At 41.5% G+C, this 24,779-nt stretch overlaps 2 protein-coding genes and 1 long non-coding RNA gene across 7 annotated transcripts in view; 1 reads left to right on the top strand and 2 right to left on the bottom strand.

The window, feature by feature from the left end:
• Positions 1–24,779, top strand: part of sphkap (SPHK1 interactor, AKAP domain containing) — a 123,349-nt gene that overhangs the window by 36,379 nt on the left and 62,191 nt on the right. The window contains exon 1 of one of the 4 annotated variants that reach the window (XM_086215631.1): positions 6,270–6,317. The exons of the other annotated variants lie outside the window; for them this stretch is intronic. The gene's annotated coding sequence lies outside the window, so the exon portion shown is untranslated. Of the gene's footprint in view, positions 1–6,269; positions 6,318–24,779 lie in introns of those variants that run through there. 4 annotated transcript variants of the gene reach the window in all.
• Positions 5,756–8,021, bottom strand: LOC147254107 (transcription initiation factor IIB-like). 2 transcript variants are annotated; one of them, XM_086215644.1, is made up of 2 exons: positions 7,703–8,021; positions 5,756–6,939 (listed from the first exon to the last, which is right to left on the bottom strand). In XM_086215644.1, the coding sequence occupies exons 1-2, from the start codon at positions 7,742–7,744 to the stop codon at positions 6,079–6,081; spliced, it is 903 nt and encodes a 300-aa protein (XP_086071770.1). In that variant the 5' UTR covers positions 7,745–8,021; the 3' UTR covers positions 5,756–6,078. The 2 variants fall into 2 exon arrangements, with proteins under 2 accessions (XP_086071770.1, XP_086071771.1); XM_086215645.1 differs by lacking the exon at positions 7,703–8,021 and adding an exon at positions 7,415–7,482.
• LOC147254106 (uncharacterized) lies at positions 8,026–9,612 on the bottom strand. Its single transcript, XR_015118116.1, has 5 exons — positions 9,383–9,612; positions 8,771–8,826; positions 8,640–8,673; positions 8,374–8,430; positions 8,026–8,074 (listed from the first exon to the last, which is right to left on the bottom strand). It is a non-coding gene; the product is annotated as an uncharacterized LOC147254106 (long non-coding RNA).

The raw sequence follows: 24,779 nt of genomic DNA, 5'->3' as shown, positions 1-24,779 counted from the left end.
ATTTCTAGCTTGTCTTTGCTTGCTTACATTAAAAAGAGATTAGTGGGCAAGAAGAGGCTGAAAAACTACAGCAACAAAGTCAATTTATACTCTACAAAAAACACCTGACATGCTCACACTGACACTTGTTCAACGAAGACGCAAAGGGGAGCTGCAACGTTGATGTGCAGTTGATCGTGTATATAGCATAGGCAGGAACTGTCAACCCTTGTGTGTGTGTGTGTGTGTGTGTGTGTGTGTGTGTGTGTGTGTGTGTGTGTGTGTGTGTGTATAGAGGCTATTATGATATAGTTAGAAACACTTCAAAGAAAGGGAAGTGAGACTAAAATACTAAAGAGCAACACAGGATGTTGTGAGACATGCACACGGTGAAGCGAGTGTTGGAAAAAAAAATGTCAATTTAACTTCACAGGGAAGCAAAAAGGGAATAAATGACATGAACAAAATAGAGTGGAAATGATGAAGGACAACCAAGAGGAAAGAAAACATCCAGATGAGGCAGGATGAGAAATTAAGAGACAAGATTGGAGAGAAAGGAGAATGAGGAGGTGTTGATTGAGGACAAGGTTGCAAGGAGGAGGAGCAAAAAGCAAAGCCAGTGCAGACAGAGGAGGTGTGAAAAACATGCCCAAACGAGTAATTCTTCCTTTTCTCTCCCGTGACAACAGGAGACCATTAGGTTTCTATAATCCTTCAGTTCTGTAGAGTTTAAACGAGGCACAGCGGAGAGAATAGAATAAACTCCATTATATTCATCTGTTTCCATCATGAAGTATAATTTCATGTCTGTGTGTGTTTGACTCTATGATTAAGACCCATATCATCCAAAATGACACCGGCGCATAATTCCAGGTCAGTGTTGTTGTTGTAGCTGTGTGTCACAGCGCTTCACACTCAGCCATATTTGGCTCATCAGCCACTGTTTCAGAAGCTAAATTACTCTCTTGATTGTAATTGTTCTGTGTGCTCTTTTAAAATGAGTTCAGTCTGAAAAGGGACAGCTCGTCCTCACAAACTGCGGCGTGACACGTTGAGGACCTGTCAGCACACTTAAGAGTGAAAGAATGTCAGCGTTCTGTGAGGTGACTGCAGGCAGCTGCATTGAAAGTTTTTCCAGTGACTGCCATCTGTCCGTCCTTCCATTCGTCCGTCCATCACTTTGTTTTTATATTTGCTCTGCAGATGTCCGTCCCGGGGTGCCATGTTCATCCTGTCAACAAAACAACATTTTTTTTAATGTTGTGTTTTTGTTTTTTTTTCTTCCTTTTTTGGAGCCGTTTACCCAGCGAGGCCAGCGAGAGAATGCGCTCTTGGCCTGCGGATCACGCGCTCATTTAGAGAATGAGAAGCAACTGGTGCAATTAATTTCTTGTTAGGCTGCACATAAATACAGCAAGTCTTTATTCAGAAAGATTCGAATTTGAGAACGAGATGTTTAAAGAGATGCACAACAAAAAAAATACAATGCACACAGGGTCAGTTACAAAATAAGACTCATCAGACTTTCAACTTTTGTAATTAAGTTAAACTTCACACACTTCAGGAAGCTTTGTTTGATTTAATGTCTGCACATCCACCGTTCAAAAGTTGGGTTTGTGTGTGATATATTTGAGATGTGAAGGCACAGGGGTGTGGGAGTCTTTGTTTGCTATGTTTGAGACATACTGGAATGTTTGATGTTGATGGTGCTTTCATATGTTGCCGGAGGGCTGAGTTTGGCCCACAGTGAATGTTCTGAATATCAAATTCTGTCAGTGCTGTTACGCTTGTAATGCATTAGATTGTTTTGAGCGTAGCCAAACATCTATTGGGTCAGACGAATGTTTTGATGCCGTTTTTATTCAGGTCAGTTAAAGGTTTAGTCACACATGAATGCTCATTAGCTCAAGAATAAATACAGCGACACTTGTTAGATCATTTGAGCATAAAGCTGGCTGTGATGATATATTTTATTATTTGATTTAATTACTTCATTGACAGCCCAGTCCCACCACAGTCTCTCTCAGAGTTGCAAAATCTAATTTGTTGGTTCGTGCACACAAATTATCTTTTTTTTTTTTTTTTTTCCATGATGACTTTCTGCTCTATTTTATTCAGAGATCTTTCACGCCTGCACCACATCCCTGGCTCAGCAGCATCGCAGGAACCATTTTGTGTCCAAACATAACTTAGGAAATGGTTTTTCATTTGAATCCCACTTACAGAACAACAAGTACTTCTTGTGCCTACAACCTAAATAGACCTTAACTGGATTCTCACACCATAGAATGTTATCTTCCCTTCAACATCTGGGCAGATGAGACGTGGCTGACTCATCCATAGTTCTTGTTTTCTGCCGATCTCTGAGTGCTCTCCTTTTCAAATAAACTACTGACTTATTAAATTGTAATTTGCAAACTAAAGTCCTTCAAAAGAACAAAATGTTGCAAGACTGAATTAACCCTTCTCACAGAAACCTAATTCAAATTGTCAAATAAATTTAAAACACATTTCATTTGAGTGTTGGCTATGTGATGTATACTCAACTGCTTCTAAAATCCACTCCCATTTTTGCCTTTTGTACCTTGTAGATAATTTGATTAGTGAAGTTAAAGTTGAACTGCTTGAGCTTTCTTTTTTCTACCACATTAGTGTACCACAGCAGGTATGAGACAAGTGGATTAGCTGAGTGATGCATGAACATACGCGCTTTTGTGCACTAATTGGTCAGGTTTAACAGAAACTTTTGTTTTCAAGTTGCATGAGGTAACATCTCATTGTTGAATGATTTATCATTTGTTGCTATTAGCTTATGTATTGGCCTTAGCAAGACTCAAAAATAATACTTAGCATGAGACCATGTGAAATGATTCTACCTCCTGGTTGCCTGGCAGAAAATATTTTTGTTGGCAATGAAAGCAAAGCATTTTGCATGTCACATTATTGATAATTGATATTGAATTGTTATTAAAAATGCTTTAGACATTCACTTAAATGTACAAACAAATCAGGTGTCACTGTCATTCCCTTCTTTCCCTTCTTTCTCTTCTTTTTCTTCCTTTTTTTCACAAACATGCCATCATGTTTTATTCTACCATCTCCAGCTGTTAAGTCGGTCACTGCTTCCCTCTGCGTGCGGGTGCTTTTGTGTGTGTGTGTGTGTGTGTAAGGTTTGCAGTTTTCTGACAATGAGCGTGATCACACCATTTCAGAAGACGATGGAGGAAGCCCACCTCACCCCCAGGGTGCACAGAGTCACTGGAGATCTCCCTGACTCCTCATGCTCCCCAGCTAGATGTTCTCACCATTGATGAGTCAGCCATGACACAGACAAGGATCATTTTTTTCCTTTTTTTTCCTTCCTTTTCTACCTCTTTGCGTCACATACATTGTGAGACACCGACTGAGCCGTCATGCTCAACATATAGCTGCTTTGAATCATGCCCTACGGTGGTTGACACGGGCCAAACGTGGTGCAACGAGAAAACAGCTGCAAGTTAAGAAATGCTGCAAAAGCACAAACACAAGTGTAAACGTGGTGTGTAAAAGACGAACGCGGTGCAAATTTAAAAAAAAAAAAGTGATGTAAGAAACGAAAACAGATGCATCATCACCTTTTGCGCTGCAAAGAGAGAAACGATGCAAAGCACAACACGATGCAAACCGAGAAAGCAGCTCCAATATAAAAACGCTGCAAAGCCAGTCGCCACAACGGAAGTCCACCAAACCTGCAGGGGTCGCTCTCAGTGCAACAGCTCAATGCAGACACCTTGTAGGAGAGGAGACAAAACAGCTGACTGCCGCTTGGTTTTGAAGAACAGCGGCAAGACACTGCACGGTCATGTGATTTTTGTTTTGATTATATTTTACACCAATCGCTTCTCCATCACCTTTCAACGCTGCACATTACGTGTTGTGCTTGTTACTGTCAGCAGTTAACGTACAAGTCGTGACAAATGATCTCCACTGTTTGTGTAGCTGTATCAAGAGCAAGTGAAGAATATACAGTTAGGCCCAGAAATATTTGGACAATGACACAAGTTGTATTATTTTTGCTGTTTACGAAAACATATTCAGGATACAATTATATAATCAATAGGGGCTTAAAGTGCAGACTCTCAGCTGTAATTTGAGAGTATTCACATCCAAATTGGAGCAAGGGTTTAGGAATTACAGCTCTTTACTATGTAGCCACCTCTTTTTCAAGGGACCAAAAGTAATTGGACAATTGACTCAGAAGCCTGCAAAAAAAAAAAAAAGGCTGCATGGACTCTTCCCTCGTTAACCTGTCATCAATTAAGCAGTTAAAAGGTCAGGAGTTGATTCCGTGTGTGGCGTTTGCATTTGGGAGCTGTTGCTGTGAACACACAACATGCGGTCAAAGGAGCTCTCAACGGAGGTGAAACAGACCATCCTGAGGCTGAAACCAAGAAGCACCCCATCAGAGAGAGAGCAGAAATGTTAGGAGTGGCCAAATCAACAGTTTGGTACATTCTGAGGAAAAAAAGAGTGCACTGGTGAGCTTGGGAACTCAAAAAGGCCTGGACGTCCATGGAAGACGACAGTGGTGGATGATCGCAGAATGCTTTCCATGGTGAAGAAAAACCCCCTCACAACATCCACTCAAATGAAGAACACTCTCCAGGAAGAAGCTGCATCAGTATCTTTGTCTGCCATAAAGAGAAGACTTCCTGAGAGTAAATACAAAGGATTCTCCACAAGGTGCAAACCATTAATCAGCCTCAAAAATAGAAAGGCCAGAATTGACTTCGCCAAAAAACACCTGGAGAACCCAGCCCAGTTCTGGAACTGCATTCTTTGGACAGATGAGACTAAGATCAACCTGTACCAGAATGATGGGAAGAAGAAAGTTTGGAGAAGAACTGGAACAGCTCATGAGCCAAAGCACACCACATCTTCTGTAAAACATGGTGGGGGCAGTGTGATGGCATGGGCATGCATAGCTTCCAATGGTGCTGAGTCCATGGGTTTCAGACTTCAGGCAGTCATTGCCTGCAAAGGATTCTCAACAAAATATTGAAAAGTAGCATTTTACTAAAGGCTATGTTTCTTTGTCCAATTACTTTTGAGCCCCTGAAATGAGGAGCATTTGTATAAAATAGCTACAATTCCTTCATGTTTAATCATATATTTTTGTTCGACACCGTGAAATAAACCCTAAAGTCTGCACTTCAATTCCGTTGTAGTTGTTACATTTCAAATCCAATGTTGTGGCATGCAGAGCCCAAATCACGAAGATTGTGCCACTGTCAACAGACTTGAATATCTGTCAATTACTGCGTGTAGTTCATCCAGTGTTGCTGCACTGGACATCCGGGAAACAATTACCATACATTTTAGTGACGTGCCACCACTTCCCATTCTGAATGATGAAGATGTAAAGAAATTAAACAATTTCCATGTTGTCAATGCCATAAAATAGGAAGGAGGAGCTTAATTAACCTCATTAACCTAATTAACCTTAATCAGGGGTGTAGCTAGACTATAGAGTATTAATAACACTTCAGCTTTGTGAGCTCTTGATTTGACCACAAACCTCAACCAAAGAAGCTCTTGTGTTGTCATCTGTGAGGTCCTCCATCCTCGCGTCAAGGTCGGTGGTTGATTTTCCCGTGAGGCGGTTGTAGAGAATTTCCGACAAGAATCGAGGGCCCGGACCACCATGGACTATGGATGTTGCAATCATCCTCCCAACATGAAAATATTCCTCATCTCTGGCAGCTGTTGATATTTGACCACCCATTAGTGCCACTATTTATTTATTTATTTGTAGTTTCACAGAGACTTTAAATTAATATGTCTTTCCAAGGCTCAATGCTGATGTTAAATTAACTCACATTCTCATCTCACAGTATAAGAGAACAACTGAAGTGCACATCCTGATCAGATTCATGAAAATACTTGCGATCTTTATTGAAATTGTAGCATTTGTAAACTAGCGGTAGTGGCGGTAGTCGTCGTAGAAGTAGTAGTAGTAGAGGCAATGTCCATTGACCTTGGTGAAGAGAAAGAAATCTGCAATCTAGATTCTTGTACGTTTTGTCATCTGATGGAGACAGCAGATGGGCCCTATGACCTTTAACGCCCTCTTCTTTCAGGCAGTGCAGGCAGGGGCAGACACCACTCCGAAGAGGGGACACAGAACCCCATCTTGATCCAAAGCCTCTGTATTGCGGGTGGCGGCTTCCTCACAATCTCGGCGGCAAAGGAGCTGCTGGGCAGTTCGATATCAAGGGAGTTGCAGATCCACTTGACACATTTGTTAATCTTCCTCCTGGAAACGATGGACATGGTGGAGATCTCACTCAAAGTTCTTGGTGAGTCCTCCTTTTGGCAGGCGATATAAAGGCAGGCTGAAATAACCGCATCATGTTTATGATCCCGCCGGCCGTTCAGCTCATAGGTCCGCTTCATTAGTTTTTTGGTGGCATGAGTAACGATCTCAGGCAGGTGGAGATGACCCACCTTCCTTTCGAGGCCTCTAAAGGCCTTGTGCATAACCGTATTCACCCGCTTGGGGGTCACTTTGTCAAGTTGAGCGGCACCATCTCCTACGATCACGGTGCCGAGGTCCTCCTCAAGTAGTGGCTCATTTTGATATTTGCCCCAAGATGGATCCTCAATCTTCTCATGTTCCCTCCTCAATATGCCAACCAGCCTTTCGACGACAACGCGGCCACAGTCCAAGCAAATCATAGTGCCCCCGCTTCTGTCCTCAACCAGTAACGAATCCGGGTGCTCGGGGCACTCTGCTCTGTGGGAAGATGACACCTGTTGGTTCAATGTTGATGCAGTGCCACTTGCCGCACTCTCTCCGGGTGCACCGACATTATCATCCAGGCATGTATTGAACCTGGCTTTCTTCCTCGGGGGGCCCTCGTCGTGATCATCGGCTTTCCTTTTGACACCACAGTGGATCTCTTGACCCTCGGTTGGACTCTGGAAGATAAAATGTGGTTTTTTTTTTTTTTACAAACTCTTGCTGTAACAGACGCATTTGGGTAAACTGAAGAACTGCGTATCCTTTTACATTTGCTTTCCCTTCCACCATCTTCAAGAAGGAAGTATTTCACGAGATTATCATACAAAAACTGCACATGTAAACTCCAATATGGCCTTTAACATCAATCTGAGCTTTCTTGTGAGTTACTAAAAAAAAAAAAAAAAAAAAAGGGCTCAACTGACGTCAAAAATGAACTGCAACTTTTTAAATGCTTTAAAGTGATTGCACTTAAACAAAAGTACATTTTAATAAATATTTTGCTGTAGTTCACAATGAATTAGACAGCCAACCCTATTTCTAAGCCTAATAAACAGTCACAGTGACAGGCTAAAGAACATAACTGTGACTGTATGCACATTAGTAATCATGTAATAATTATTCGCATTGCTTCCAGAACTACTAAAGACTCACCGGAGTGCGAGACATTTGGTGAACAAACGCGTACGTCTGTCTCAGCAGCTGATGGGATTGTCTGGTATTTTGATTATATTTTAGCTTCTGCTAGAATAAAATGCTTGAGGTCAGTTCTTGTGAAAATGCAGCAATGCGTTTACATGAAGTTCATGATGAACCCGTGAATCTCCTGTATGAATGAATGAATGAATTTAATTGTAAACTTTGAAGTGTTTTAAAATGTTAAAAACATTAAAATCCCCTGTATGAATGAATGAATTTAATTGTAAACATTAAAATGTTTACCTGCACAGTCCAATGTGAGAAATCACCTGTCTTCTGGACCATCAAAAATCCTCCTTGATCTCAGGCAGTCCATCAGCAGGGTAAGGAACTCCCGTTTGGGACCACCAGTGTCCACTGCATCCTCTGCTCTCCCCTCATCATCAGTGAATTTGACCACAATTTCATGGGATGGGTCACAAGACTGTCGCTTGAAGCCTCTGAGTGCTCGATCCCATACATACATTATCAATAATTATATTGCCAATATTGGAGCACAAAATTTGAGCGATAACTAGTAATGAATCGTACTTCTCTACTGCAGGGCAGTCTGTGTGGTCATCTGTCTCAGGCTCACTGTCAACAACTACAGGTGCATACAAGTTTGTGGAGTTGCTGCAGGGAAAAGGTTCATAGATTCAGCTGGAAGATCCACAGTTCACTATTTTTGTTTTGTTTTACAGATGCCCAGTATGTGCTATTTATTTCGCTTTTTGGAAGAAGTTTGCAATCAAACAAAAGAATACACAGCCTGACATTCCAAGAAAAAAGGTATCAAAAAATTATCGAAAGGTTGCAGGAAAAGGGCTAAATGTAACATAACGCCTTCCATGTTTTTAATTTATTATTTTCTTCATTAAACACATACACACAATAACCAAATATGCTAAGGTTGTAAATGTATGCCAGCTTACCTTTCTGCAGGTATTCGGACTCTGTGAAGATTTTAAATTATCCTTGGCAGTTGGTTGCTGTCCATCCCAGTTGAAAATAATAAATTTTTCAAATTAATCACGTAATCATTTGGCATTGTTAGCTGCTTAGAACTAATGCACGTCATAAATCATGGGCGCAAAGCACGAAGGATGACTAAGTGAATATTCAAAATCATTTAACTGTATTTCACAATTTTATGTAGGATTATTGGGTATATATCTTTAAAAAAAAAAAAAAAACTTACTTGATGGAATCCAGGTTGATGGCATCCAGGGGGTCTGGGATTATCAAATAACCAAAGATTATATTGCTCCACCACTGATTACTTGATTTGCTCATGAAGCAAAGCAATCACTTAACAAAGGCAAACATTACCTGTGCAAAACATTCTCCGTTCTTGGGGTGCTTGTGTCATCTGGAAAATCCCAGACCTGCATACATCAATATCATGTGAACCCATAAATCACAAATTATATTAAATACAATTTTCTAATTGAAAGGGATAGTTAGACAAATTGGCCTATTGCCAATAGTCATTATTTGATATTGTACATTACCTGTAAATATCAGTGCCCATTGTGTGCTGGTGGGAGGGCAGAGGCATGAGCCGCTTACTGTGCAGAATGGCGGTGAATGGCAGAAGTCCTTCAACTCAATTCATCACACTATGAAATGATTAATATATTATTATGTAACAATACAAGACTTGGCTCAAATAAGTTGCAGTATATGTGCTTTAGGTGAATGTACATGTCACCAATTGTCCACGACAGCCTTTTGGAGTTGTTAGATGAAGTATTTGATGAGTTGAAGGACTCATTGTCCACCTCCACTCTACCTGCTCAGCGGCTCATGCCTCTGCTCGCCCACCCCCTTGGCTCAGGACAACAGGCCCTGATAATTAAATAATGTACCTACTCATGATTATAGGCAGTATTACAAAAGGCCAATTTGCCAAAATGTTGGACTATTGCTTAAAACACTTACCACAGTGTCAGAGAGAGCACTTTCCACGGATGGTCAGTTTACATGGACAACACTGTCATCTTCACTAGAGGACTGTCCAGTATGACCTTTGACAAAATCCAATTTAAACCAAAATTACTACAATGTTTTGAGTAACTGGCAGAACCAATCTTGCATATAAAATATATGGGTGAAAAAATTTAAATCAAACCCTGAATGCAATATGAAATGGAACTTGACATAAAAAAAAAACCCCGTACAACTGCTTTCAAAGTCCTCTGCAGTGCAAATGTAGAGTGTTATTCTTTGGTAGGCTTTCCCTATTGCCTCCTTGTGCTTCTGGACAGTGAAAGGGTCGTCTGTTCCTGGGATGTTTATCACTTCTCTGCCATCGGGGGACAACCAAAACATGGACAACGTCCTGCATGTCCTGGTTCAAATCTATTTGCTTTTTAAGTGCAGCAGCCAATAGCTGAGGCTGAATGTTAAGAGGAAGGGACTTCCCTCTAACAGGTTTTAGGGAGTCACCTGTCAACCTCACAACCCCCAACATAGATCTGCAAAATAACATAGTTAAAGTGAAGTAGTTAGTAAGTAACATACAGTAAGTAACATAGTAAATAAAATAAAAAATTATGCAATATGGCAAATCGATATGATTGGTCACTTTACAAGGTGTGGGTCTGCATTGACAGCTAAATCTGAACAACCTATGCAAGAACAGATCAAACCTTCACAGGTTTCTTTTTCTGTTCACTCTGAGAGGTATCACTCTCTAAACACTTTTATCTCATTGCTCTTAGCAAGTGGGTTAACAATACACAAGCAAATTTGCAGCGTTGTACAGTTAATATAGTCAATATAGAAAACAGTCTGGGTAAAATACAATAAAATGAACGTCACGTAATGTACAGCGTTGTACATTGATATATTTTTATTATTAACTTTTTATGTTATCATTTATACAAATTTAAGCAAATAAAAATCACATGACCGTGCAGTGTCTTGCCGCTGTTCTTGAAAACCAAGCGCCAGTCAGCTGTTTCGTCTCCTCCCCTTACAAGGTGTCTGCATTGAGCTGTTGCGCTCAGAGCGCCCCCTGCAGGTTGGGTGGACTTCCGTTGTGGCGACTGGCTTTGCAGCGTTTTTATATTGGAGCTGCTTTCTCGGTTTGCATCGTGTTGTGCTTTGCATCGTTTCTCTCTTTGCAGCGCAAAAGGTGATGATGCATCTGTTTTCGTTTCTTGCATCACGTTTTTTTTTTTTTTTAATTTGCACCGCGTTCGTCTTCTACACACCACGTTTACACTTGTGTTTGTGCTTTTGCAGCATTTCTTAACTTGCTGCTGTTTTCTGGTTGCACCGCGTTTGGCCCGTGTCGACGCCCACCTTGTTTTATAGCTTCATTAATCAGGCCTTTACAGTCTCTACTGAGAAAATAGAGCATAACTCAGCTGCAATATCTACAGATGGAGGTGCTGATGGCAACGGCTTCCTATAGCTTGTGATTCATTATAACCGTGAGATTGATTGTGACATCTCAAGTGCTTCTTTAGCTGCTTAGATGGCTTAAAAAAGGCGCTTTGCTAAAGATGGCAGATATAAAATTAGTAACATTTGTGAATTTGATTGAGCGATAGTTCATCTTGTCATGGTAACAATACTGGGTAAATGAACACGGCAGATCCTAGTATGACGCCCGGCAGTGACGTCTCCCTCATCACATCCATGATTGACTTGCTACTTCCAGACGGATTTGAAATGATGTCCAGAGTAATCCATCTCTTCATTATCTGTACCACTGAAAAATTATTGGCTGCACAATTTCGCACAGAATCATCTGTGACATGTCCACAACATCGAATGTATCCTGCCAACCGCCTTCAGGATCCGGGATCTATACGCTGATCCGGATCATCTCTATAGGTTAATCACTTATTTGATGTATTATTACCTCCATTCACACCAAATTTAATCTATTTCCGGTTTTTGAGCTCATCAGGCTCTACGGCTGATGATCTCATGACCTCCCCTTCAAATGTTTAGTTTTTTTCACTCATGTCTCCAAAATTAAAAAAAAAAACAACATTAAATAATGAGTTTGTAAAACCAAATGAGCCTCTGTCAACAACTTGCATTGTCTTGCCTCACCGTGACAAGGTAAAGCACTCTAATCAGCCAAATGAGGAAGACTCCATCCGCAGAGGTCTGTTGCGTCGTCCTGCAGCATGCATATTTAATGAAACACAAAAGTGAGTTGAGTGTAATGAGCTGTTATCGGAGACTGGGGCATGAAAACGCACGATATCGGCGGCATGACGATGATGTTGACTTGAGCGTCTGTATTTCTCCTCTATCTCAATCACTCGTTCCCTTTAACACAATTATCACGGGGACCATTTTAACCAGCAATCCAGCCATCAGTCACGAAGGCCTGACGTTGCATTGAGGAGTCAGATGCACTTTTTCCACAGAGCGGCGGGGTTTTGATTTTCCATTAGGGTCACCTTTCCCACAACTTGCCTACATCGATGGGGCTCAGATAACAGTTCAGAGAGAGAGTGAGAGTCTCCCCAGGGAGGGACGCATAAATAAATATGTTCATTTTCTAATATATGTGTTGTTTGAATTGTTGTTGCATGAATTATACAGCACCTATCAAATATAGACAGAGATTTACATTGAACCGCTCCAGAGCTTTTAGACAAATACAGAAGACAGCACTATAATCAGCAGATGCTTCCTCCACTCAGATGTCTCTTTGTCCTCCTGTCTTTCTCTCTTGGACTCATTCTACATGCTGTTTCTCTCTGTCTCTTTCTCCCCATACACCCACAATGCCCTTCTTCCCTTTCATCTTACAACCTGTCATCTGTGCCATCCCTAATTACAGCATTTAATTACACAGTATTTCCAGACACCAAATGGATTTGATCCGTATAGACCTTGCGTAATTTGCGTCAGAGGACGTGAGGTGAAAAATCTGTTTTCTGCTCCGTCCTGAGAAAGTTTCCTGTCTTTTTTGGCCTCAAATGATAATCAGTGTGTTAAAAATGACAAATTTGACATCTCACAGAGCTCTGAGAACAGACACGTTCATATGCGTATGTAATGCAGGCAGAGTAGGAACAAATATAGCCATAACTATTTCCCATATTCACACGCAGTCAGGCATAATACAGGTCGACATGATTTAGTGCTGTCTATGTGCAAGCAGAATCAGAGGGAGTCACGTGAGCCTGGAATATCAATACAGAGAATGAATATCTCACTCTGCTGAACCCCTTCAAGAAAAACTCAAATGCACTCAATTGAAAGGACCGGCAAGTACAAGACATCAGTACATCCGACAATATTTCTTTGAGTTTGTGTGTTTGTGCATGGTTCTTTGATACAAGAGTGGCACGTATCCAGGGGAGACACCGCTATCAGTGATATCAGTTCTTCAGTCACCTCACTACAGGAGGCAGAGGCCTATTGATTAGAGGGTAATGCTAATGTACAGCTTTGACTGGCTTCCTTTTGCTTTTCCTCTCTCTCTCATAGTCACACACACACACACACACACACACACACACACACGCGCGCGCGTATATATTTATATACACTCACTGAAGCACTTATAGAGCCAGAGTTGGACAATATCAGTGCTGTGTGTCCTCATTAGAGTAAAAAGACACCAGACTGCTTGTGATGCCGATGAACAGTGACGTCAATGTGGACACCGGCTCTGCTCGTCATCCCACAGAAGATTTCTGGACCAATAATAATGAGCAAAACACAAACTTGTGAAGTCGCAACTGTGCACTATTTTACAGAAGATATAATTAATCTGAAGTGAGACAGTTTCAAAATTCACAAGAGATAGGTAGCCCACTGGAAGCTCCGCTCAGTACTGTTGTCTTATAAGCTGAAATTGTTTCAGCGGACGAATCAGTTTATTATTATCACTATCATGTACATTATCTGTCTCGTGGTCTCTGCTCATATCATGGAGCAAAACTCTAAATGTAAACTGTGAAACATGACAGTACTTGTTATCCTGTGGTATGGAAAGAGCTGGAGGTAGCGTGAGTGCTTGAGGTGCTGGATGACAACAACATTCAGGGTGGTGGCAGCAAATGCAGACTGAGACTGTGAAGACAGCACTGATGCTGCTGCCTTGTAGTATACTGAGCGCGTGGTAGAGAGAGTGTGGGTGTGAGCTGCTGCAGTCTGAAACCAAAATGACCACGGACACATTTGCAACAGTGCTGCCAGACATGGAGCTGTGTGCTAATTGCCGGCTAATAAATGTTGCCACATCGAGAGAATCCAGCCAAGTTCCTGTGTTTTGCTCTCCAACTGCATAAACTGAAGTGCATCAGCCTGGAGACTAATGACAATCTCCACCCTCAGGTGGGCTGCCCCTCAGGAGAGCAGCGTTTTAGCGGTGGGCTGCAGGACATTTGGCTCGCTAAAACGCAGAATTCTAAAATAGACACCCAAATCGTAGCTGGATATCGATTGGTTTTTGTGCCTTCGAGCAAAAAACTGGCTGAGATAGTGGTGGGTGGCACCCTCATAGTAGCCAGTTAGATTTGGCCCACAAGGATCTGTCCCACCCCCTTTTTGTCACCGTGTCCATCAGTTGGCTGCTGGACATCAAACACTGGATGAAGCCTTTATGAGCTTTCAAAGTTTTTACAAGGGACTTTTTCAGCCGTTGGCTACTCATCTGACTTCTGCAGATTTATTTTCTGCTGATTGACATTTTAGATTGACGGTAGTTGCGGTGAATATTGACTTTTTAGTCTCCAAACAATCACCAGTGATTTTGTGGACCAGTGGAGAAATAAATCAGTCTTCAGCGTTATACTGCATTGCAGGTGTTTGCTTCCTCACAGATGCAGCTATGAGTAATGATGGAGTCAGAAACATTCTGAAACTTTTTACATCACTAAATCTTGAGAAGCTGCTCGTAGAAGTCTTGCACGGTCTCATTATTTAAAACTCATTGTGTTATTTGCATGCTTTTCAAGTTTTCTCCAGTTTTGAAATGTTATTTCACAGCTTTGGAACTTGATTGGTGTTCAGTCTAGAGGTTGTTTCATTCATTAATTCACACGCTCCATCCTGTTTTCCCATTTTAGATTTCAGGACACGCTTGTTTGGTTGTAAATCCAACCGTCTGATCGTCAGCGAGGTGATGACATGAGCCGCCTGTCTCCTCACAACACCAAGTGACGTCAACACAGACTATGAATAGCATTAGTGGGGTAATTGATTAGAATGAGGCCCTGCCTTTCACATTAATGTCACATTCAACTACATAAGACAGACTGAACAGTCTGATGAATGAATAATGAGTCACAAATAGCTGAATCTGCTGATGGCTCACCATCAAATCAGGTTTCTGTGTAGAGAGTAGAGGAAGTTCTCCATATCTGGATAATAAGGCCTGCTTTAGAAAAAATCAAACTCAAGATGCAACTTAAGATGATTATTTATTTCAGTGCAACACATATTTTGTGTAATGAAGCAAAAGACAACACCAGACTAGATCACCTAGACTTGGATAACATCTAGCTAGCTGTTATTGATGATGCTCCAATAATTCTTCATCCATCATCTCCGTCTCTTCGGGTTGAGCGGACAAACAAAGTGTTGTCTGATTAAAACTGGAGCAGCCTCTAATCATCGCTCCGAAAGCACCTCATGAGGTAATTGCAGGCGTTGTCGTTTGTGTAATGACAAGGCTCATCTGGGAAATAACAGTTTTACTGATATTGATTTTGAAATAAAATGTATGTGGTTGTCGAGCGACCAGTAAAGCTCAAACAGTTTCAATATGAATGGAGCTGTCGGATCCTGTTTTAGTAATTGGGATTTTTGGACCATCTCAACTTTTTTCCCCACCAGAATGTCTGAGTGTTGGAGGGTTTTTATTTCTGGAAACCTATAAACAGCGTTGGCTTGGTTTAAACTTCTCACTCGCTGTGTGAGTGGGACATTTCATCCAGCTTTGTATTGTTCAAGCACGCGGATGAGCCCTCATCCAAATTTGAATTCAGGAAAGCGTAGATGATGCAGTATTGGAAGTTAGCTTTTTTTCTGAGTACGTTTTTAGTTTTTCAATTCACCACAAACAAACGAGAATGTCATTTGCAATTGGAGAGGACATAATATATGCATAGAAACATCAACATGAGGCTTGAAGTGCAGGTTGCCTCTCTGTCTAAAAGGTCATCAGATCACCAGGTAATAATCAAGCTTTTCAAACGTTAAATAACTTTAAAGTCACAATAACATGCATGACCAACAGCAAAATCAGACTGCCTAATGTGTAATTCTGCCATCTGATCAAATTATTTAAACAAAACCCTTCTGACAGGCAAAATAGAACCGTATGGCGGGCCAGTTTTGGCCCACAGGTCTGGCTTTGGGTAGCCCGAGGATGAGGTGTGCAGAGACAGGTTTCCGTGCCCCCCTGGTGGGTAATGTGAAGAAGAAGAATGGTCACGGTCTTACATGAACATGATGGTGTTTGCTGGAGGGCTTTTGGCAGCCATGCTTTCTTTTCTTTGTCCAAATCAATACACAAGGCTTTAATTATGGAAGTCCAGTTCATTCTGGTGAGTTGAGTGTTTTCCTAACATTTGCGCCCAAAAGTGTCTCTCTCTTTTCTCTGGTCTTGTTGAACCAATAACATTTTATCATATAAAACTTTGCAGCAATGACGTATTTCTCCTCTCATATGACACGAAGCCAGAGGAGAATGATGTTGCACTCTCATTATTACGGGTGGGAGGAAAAAAAAATCTATTCACCTAAGTAGTGTGATCATTCTCTCTCATGACTGTACTCTTTACTACTGAATCAATATATCAGACCTAAAACAAAGCCGTTAACTAATATCTTTGTTGCAGTCTAGACGAGGTGCTTTTACACCACTGCGGTAGTTGAGAGTGTGCAGTATAGCACTCCACCCTGATCATGTTCTTGCAGGAAAAAGTCTATTTGTCACAAAAGTGCAGAAAAAAAGAGAAGTCTGACACACTTGCAGACAGTAGAGTGGATTAGTTCAGGAGAGTTATGTTGCGAGAGGCAGACAGCTCAGCCACTCAGTGAGAGCATATTCCTCCTCACTGGCTCATTCACTTAGAATTCACCTGGATCAGGAGAAACCCAGACACAGTGGCCTAAATCCTAACGAACGCAAAACTGTCACAAAATGTAATGAACCTAACTTTAACTAGAAATCACTCAGACAGCACCCACATCCAGTAAGGTGAACCTTCAGCCCGCGGTGCGTTCAAGTTCAGGCCCTGATTACAGCTGCAAGCCACAATGAATAGACCCTCACGTGTACCCGTGCACGTTGGCGTGTGAGGCTGTTTAGTAGAACAAGCGAGACCTTATAAAAACCTCATTAAGTTTTCCTGCATTGTCGTGCGAATATAGCTTCATGTTGGAGATTACAAGCATTATGTTGCTGCACATCACGTGAAGGCAGCACTGTATTATTTTGATTTAAATCAAATGATGTCAGTGACTCCAGGCTCCTGCTACCACCAGGTGGAGCTGTGACTCATCAGTCAACTCGTGGATTTCTTCAGGTTTCGACTCATTAAATGTGTGACGTTTGTTGTTACAACAGTTTCTTGCTCAAGGGTGAAGTTGGCCACCTCACCATGGTAACCTGGTAAGCGAAAACTCTGTGCTAACGGCAAACCATCAAGTTCTTGTCGTGTTTGTGACCCGATTTAAAATGGATTGGCTTGAATCATTATACATGTACATCCAAGTGTAAAAATAAACAAAAAAAACATGTAATTTTCTGATGCTACCAGGTTTTTGCCCCGTAAGTGACCCCTACTACTCCTCACTGTTCACTACACATCAGTTGGCCTCGCTGTTTCGTGTAATCCGACTGGCAGACAGACAACCGGACTGGCAAACGCTACCCAAAACATGACCTCCTTGGAGGACGCAACAGTTAAACCCTACACTAAACATTTAGCCTGTTATTTTTGTGCACATAAACTCCAACTGAGACATAAAAGCTGAGCCCATCAGACAAACACTACTGGCAGTTCGGTTGCTGTCTGTCCATGCGGGCCATGTCTATCCTGTAGGATCTGTGTTTGGAGATAGTTTCAGCATCCCTCTCTGTCTCCTGACATCCATGTAACAGGCTGTGACTGGCTAATCGCTTTTGACAGCGCAGAAAATTGATCAAGTGGCACATCAGAAGCTCAGAGCTAGAATGCTGTTAAGTGACAATTTTAGGCGACGGTGAGTGTGTTCTATCTAATTAGAGCTCCAGAGCCTAGACCAAGGCACAGTATGGTGCACACCATCAAAAGCACATTTCTGCTTTCACAATCGAAACATGCAGGCAGGGAGAAACTGGACGCAAGAGAATTGTACTGGTTTCCAGAGGCAGTCTGCATCATTCGCCATATGCTCTGAACTGTACACCTCCTATGAAGGGATTACATAAATGTTTCATATTAATTAATTTTAATGGCTGCTGTTTGAGGGACTGGTCTGGTGAGGTGTATTAGCATCAGGGAGGGGGAACTCTCACGATGTAGCAGTGGAGGGATATTGTCGTCATGGCAACACAAGTCATGAGCAATGATTTCCCTCTTTTGTTGATCTTTGTTAAGTGTTTGACTGTTCTGTGAGGTTTTTGGGTGACATGCTGCGAGGGAGCTGGCGGTCACCTGTTTTCAGGTTCCTGAGGTAAGACACAGGCTTCTTTGTGACCACTAGTTAGCGTTAGATTTACCAGAAAACTACGTCAACGGAAGCAAAGACAAGATCATGCACAGGAACAAACACTTTTTTACTCCATTTTGCCTAAAGGTGGTGACATGTAGACAGTCTCTGGAAATATGCAGAAATTGAATATGCCTCAGAAAAGGCTTCTTATTTAGCTTTAAAACATTGTAACTCAACACAGGAACGGTTTCATTGCAGTCTAATTGTCTGTCTAAAAAACATGCAACAACCTTGGCAGCAGTCTGGTTGCCACTGGCCTAAAAATCAGTTGATTAGATGTTGACGATCATCCAAGCCTGGGCTTCCTGCCATTGCAGTTTTCTGGGTTTTTTTCTGGCCAGAGTTGATTTGCTGCAGTTACACTTTTGCAAGATCCAACACGAGGAGATCCATGTTGGCAGATTACTGTAGTACTGTGTTCACATGTTGTTTTCAGAGTTAAATAAACATGCTATACATTTCCCGTCATATGGTGAAACATCGATAAATATTTGCATATTGTGGTATGGGTTTTAATAGTTTTACTATGCTACAGTGATCATGTATCTTGTTACTTCTACTCAAATCGTCATCATTCCAAGTTGTTTTACTTGTATGTTTATACAAATGTGTATGATTGCAACTTGAGCACTTTTATTTCTCATTGTGAGTAACGATATATATATATATATATATATATATATATATATATATATATATATATATATATATGGTGCGAGTGTGTGTGTGTTTGGGGGGTTGTCACATGTGGACAGAGAGAGAGAAAGAGAGAGAAGCTAAAGCGTCAAGGCTGCATCAAATCTGAATCCCATTGAGTCAATGAAGCAGAATGTCGCTGCAGAAACCGGGCAAACGGCGCGAGGAGCAATTAAGACAGGCCTTCACAGACATTAACAAGCTCTTGGATGAGCCCCCTTCATCACACACATGCACACACACACATACGACAGAGCTCATTAACCTCATATGGGTGGGCAAGTAGCCCGCTAACGAGCCAAATCTGCAGTATGTAATCAATTAATCTCTTTGACAAGGATACGGAAAAACAGAGGCAGAGCTTTTGGTAGAGTTGGGGATGAAAACAAGGACTTTACTGTTGCTGCTAAGGCTAATTTGCTAATGGTTAGCTGCACATGTATGCCCTCGTTTATGTAACAATAGCACTTATTCATCTCGACTTTTGGATTAATTGACTCTGGAACTTAGTTTTGCCTTTCTCTCTCCCCCCTCCCTCAGCAGGCTGTTACCTGATATTACTCATTAGTGCCGATTAATTTGAGCCGTTAGGTTTTGATGAGCTGCTTTCTGTCACGCTAAAAAGTGAATGTCGTCTGTTGCTTCCCGTCTTTATGTCTCTCAGCTAATGTCGCTCATTATCCACACACATTCTCGAAGGACACGTCCTCCCTTCACTCACTCAGCCAGTATGATGCTTGGTGATTTCATTTGATGTGGTATCCAGCTCGTTTAAGCTTTAGAGATTCGGACTTCCCAAGATGTTGTCAAAGGTTACTGAGGTTAAATTAATTCCTTTGGGCTGCACTTTGAATTGAACCACCTCAGCACTTTGCAAATCAAAATATTTGACAAGTAAATAATCCAGGTGAACTTTGTGCAACTATTTTGATTAAATGTGGTTTGTCTTTATTCTTCTTAAATGTTTTACATTACACCACAGTATAAGGCTATAAGTTCTGTTACTTGGACCGCAGGTTATTATTATTGTTAATATTGTTTATTATTATTTTAAGTACTGTAGTTGCATTGTACTTGATTCTAACTTGCAGAACTAAAACTGCTGAGTGCATTCCTCCAGTTTAAATTAACACTTGAAAAATGAGACGTGAGCATCTTCTAAACTTTAATTAAAAAAAAATGCTTTCAGAAAATAGTTTTGTGCTTTGCAGAGGCCAAACCATGCAAATGACTGAAGCTATAGTGCTAATCATATTTCCTATAAAAGAGTTCACACAGTTCTCGCTGAGCCCATCACCGCCAGGTAAGTCTCATTTTACAGTTAACGGAGTTTAGTATGTGGCTGCCAGGATACTGCTGCATACTGAGCATGCACAACATGAAGCAGCTACTTCTGGTTAGCCCTCTGCTAACTTGAATGTGGAAAACTATTTAATCGTGCAGCTGCTCCAGCCAAGTGCTCTCAGATCAAATCTGATGACCATTTTGCAGAGGTTGTTTGACTCTCAGAAAAATGTAACCTCTGTAGCTCCGCTGCAGCAGTAACAACTGAGCCTGGGCTGCACGAGCACGTGTCAACAGTCGTTTGTAATAACTGTCACTGCCACAAGATGCAGACACCTCATGCTTTTGACACTTTTGCCACATTTCCCAGCACATCTCAGTTCACTTAAATTAGCTTACGAACACAGAAGATGTGATGTGATTCATGCTGCTGATTTTGTTCTCTCAACTGCTCATTTATTGAGTTTTTTTTTGTTAGGATTCGTGAGTAAGTTCAAATGTTAACAGGGAAGAGCATTTAATAAGCATTAGAGGGAGTGGTAAGCACTGTGGTGATATGTGAGTGGAAACAGAAGAGGGAGAGAGACCAAGGGGCAAACCAGGATTAAATGGATGAAAGCTCACGTCATGCAGAGCCACAGTGCTCGTATATGGTTCCATGCTTATCCCAAAGGGATCAGACCGCCTCACTAATGGACACTGAGAGAATTGATCCTCATAGTATTACTGGAATGGCATCAGGCTGCCATGCGTATATTTACATGCTGTGAATAAAAGTATATGCATGGCACATACGCAATCATTTACGCAGACTATTTATATAAAACCCCATCTCACACATCTGTCGAGAGCAAAAAAAAAAAAAAAAAACACGCTGAGCTGACAGCACTCCCTGAAACTGAACACAAAACATCAGTAAAGCTATCAAGAACCTCCTAGCCGCTCCAGACTTCATTTAGACGTCAATGTACATAATTCAGGATGTCTAAAAATAGCCTGAGATGTAAATAATGCAGGGAACCATTAAAGAGGGCTAAAACAAATACATGGAGGGATGGAGGCTGGGCTGATGTCGATAGGCAGAGTTGAATAAATGAAAATTGGAAGTGAAGGTTTGCGTCATCAAGGGTTTGTGTGTATAAAATGTCAGAGAAGAAGGTTTGATAGGGGTAATAATGCAGAGAGATAAGAGATAATTCAGCATCTGATCTGTAGACTAAGATCAAACTGATAGTCTTGTCTGTGTGGACAGTTTATAATCAATACTCCTGGTTAGGATTACATGATAAGATGCATGATAAAATACTCGGTTTAAGCTCAGCCGGGTGATTCATCCTTGAGTTGATCATTTTTAGTTGTGCCAAAACTCCTGATGACCTTTGGCAGAAGTGGAGGCTCTGCTTTGCTGCAGCTCATTTAACAGCTGCTGCTCACTGAGCCAAGACGGACAGGAAAAGGGCAAAAAAAATGTTGCACCCCATCTTTGCCCTTCAGGGAACAGTGGTGGTATCCAAAAACTCATGATCCCTCTCTGTCAAAACACTGATACCATGCTGAGCTGCTGCTTTTCATCAACTTGCATAAAACCAGGGACAGTTTGCTGTCACTGCTGATGCGTCAACAACTTTCACCAAAAATTATTCTATTGGTTATTGTATTGTGTTACTGTGCAAATGTTCACCTGTTCTGAATGACCTTTTCAAGCACGTTTTGTTTTTGCGTATAAGCTAACTTAGTGTCTCAGTTGTTGGCTTGGCTCCGGCATTGGTTATCTCCTGTACTATTCAATATACTGTATTTTAAACATTTGCAAACTAGCAATGCAGCATTGCCTTGTGTGCCTGTCACAGTGACCTTTGACCACCAAAGTCTTGTCAGTCCATCTTTGAGACCCAGTGGACATTGGAGCTGAATTCCAAGCAATTAAAGACATTTTTGAGATACGGTGTTAACAAGAATGGGATGTAAGGACACCTTGAAAACATACTTTCTCCAGTCTGTGGCATAAAAATATCACGGTGAAGTATACCAGAGAGGACTGGAGGGGTTAAACTAAGGTGAGCTGCACTACAGGCACTGACTAATCCAGGCTAAATTTTCTACCCTATGTATGAAACTTTTCTTAATACTTTAAAGGAAATGTACCTCAAGCAGCAGCTGCATCTTCTCTGGATCTACACTCATAAGTACGGGACACTGGTTGCAGTCTGATACAATCACGTTTATATTTATTGGTTATGTGAAAGTAGAGTTGAAGCTCAAAACAACTCTGTGGCTTACAGTTATCGGTGTAGACACAGCTGCAGTGAACCAGGTCAGACAGATATGCAAGACAAATTATTTGTGTCAGATGGACGAGAGACAGAAAACTGATAAATGAAGGTGAAACATGTCCTACACAGACAAACGAGATGGAATTGAGGTCAAATTGGCAGGTAGAGAAATGCGTCTCTGTTGCTATTTCCATCCATTTTTTCCCCCCTCATTGGAGGATTGTGCCAAGGCCTTGTTTATTCCTAAGTGCCTCATGGATCGGTGCTGTTTGAGCTCCATGACCATAACCAGCAGTGGAATACATCATCAGGTTGTGCTAAATATAGACCCACCTATTTCTCACAAACAACGCTGCAGAAAAATGTGTGTGTGTGTGTGTGTGTGTGTGTGTGTAGATACAGTGTCACACACAACTGAGAGATGCCTGCTCACTTTTTGTCAAAAACGCCAAAGCAAAACACATTAATTACAGCTGCGCCTACAGAGAGGCAGAGAGCCCCAAATACCAAAGTTATGTTTCCGTCCCTACCGGCACACACACACACACACACACACACACACACACACACACACACACACACACACACACACACACACACCACAAACTGCCCAACCAAGTGTCAAATGCATTTGTATTAAAAGGCCAGAGGGATTATTTGACTGTGTTGCAATGGAGGCTCTTAGGCGCTTTTCTCTCTCTCTCTCTCTCTCTCTCTCTCTCTCTCTCTCTCTCTCTCTCTCTCACTCACTCACTCACTCACTCACTCACTCACTCACTCACTCACTCACTCACTCACTCACACACACACACACACACACACACAGAGTCTCTCTCTCTCCATACCCCATCCTTTTATCCTTTTCTACAAGACTTCCATATCGGTCTGAGTCACCTCAGTCCTCTCCCACTGGGTATGGCCACACCTGACAGGCCACGTCAGACAGAGAGACACTCAACCGCCTATCCATCTACACACACATACAGTGTGTTGGTGTGGGTGTGAGTGTGGGTGAGTGATAGTGACACGGAGAGAACACATACATGCCGGGTGAACTGAGGTGACTCAGACAGATGGACATGGACATAAATGTACCCTGACAGGATGAACTGAAAGGGGCTCAAAATGTTTAAAATAATTGTAAAGCAGCTTTTCCAGAGAATCACATTTCATGCTGAGTAACTGCAGGAGGAACACCAGATTAGAGTGATGAGTATATAGACAGAGCCACTGCCAGAACCGTTGACCTGCGATCCAGTTTGATTTAAGGGAAGGCTCGTCTGCTGCGGTCAGAGAAAGCTCCCCTGCACAGTTACGTGTGATTCTGCTCAACAAATACACACCAGAATTCTGTCGGAGACAAAGTTTATCACGGATGAACGATTTGTGACTGCTCATTTAGACAAAGCAGAAATTCATGATGTGGTTCTCTGTGTTTGACTTAATGTAACAGTAACAGTTGGGTAGAAGTAGAACTGCACAAAAACCCCGCGCTGATATTTGAAGTTAAAGAAGAATACAAAATCCAAGCCCTTGATATTGTTGAGTTAACTGTGTATTTCTGAGGTCAGTCATGTAGTAAATCCTCCCTTCAACGGGAATGGAGAGTTCCAGTTTTGTTGATTCTGCTTCTCAAAGTTGTTGATTTATTTTATTGGTCGTTATAGAAAAAAACAAACACATTTGAAAAAAGAAAACAAATGACAACTTCCAAAATGGCCCTGAAAATACCGCCTCTCCACAGATTCATTCAAATTGAAGATTATAATCCTCGTCAAAGGAGGATTCACTGGCAAGCGAGTGCATGTGTAGCCCGGGTGAAAATCCTTGTATTTTAGATTTCCATTTGTCATTGTAAGGAAAAGATCATATTGTGCAAGTGATTCATCAGAATTTGTTTTCTATAAGTCAGAATTTGATGGTTAATTTCATTTCTTGTAGGGGTGATAGATTCTGATCTGAGATGTACACGCGATGATACGGGATGACGGCTGAGTGTTGTGAATGAGCGGTGTTTCATTTCATCTTGACGGGATCTTCTCATTGGTGAAAATACTTTAAAAGTTTGATGAGATCAGTTTTCCTAAAGGGGGATCAGTTTTTCAAGAGCTTGTAGGAAACATCTGGCTCATGTCTGAGGGAAACTGGGGAGCGAAAACATGACAAAGATGAAAGTCATGAGTTGATTAGCTTCTCATTTTTAACAACGTGCACACGTCACTGCAAAGGCTGTGAGAAAAACAAAAAAAACCCATCTCTCTTCCTAGATTGAGCCACATCATCTTACATTTTCTTTCAATCTCAGCAGCTTCCTGGCAAATGAATTTGTAATAGTTTGACGCTCATTTCAAGTGAAACCTGACTTGATTTAAATGATGACAAATCCAGTCCCACCA

This window comes from Aulostomus chinensis, chromosome 10 (genome assembly GCF_037954235.1).
Source record: "Aulostomus chinensis isolate RoL2024-O1b breed Wild chromosome 10, RoL_Achi_v1.0, whole genome shotgun sequence".
Taxonomy (NCBI): domain Eukaryota; kingdom Metazoa; phylum Chordata; class Actinopteri; order Syngnathiformes; family Aulostomidae; genus Aulostomus; species Aulostomus chinensis.
This window is presented reverse-complemented; position numbering and strand designations above follow the sequence as displayed.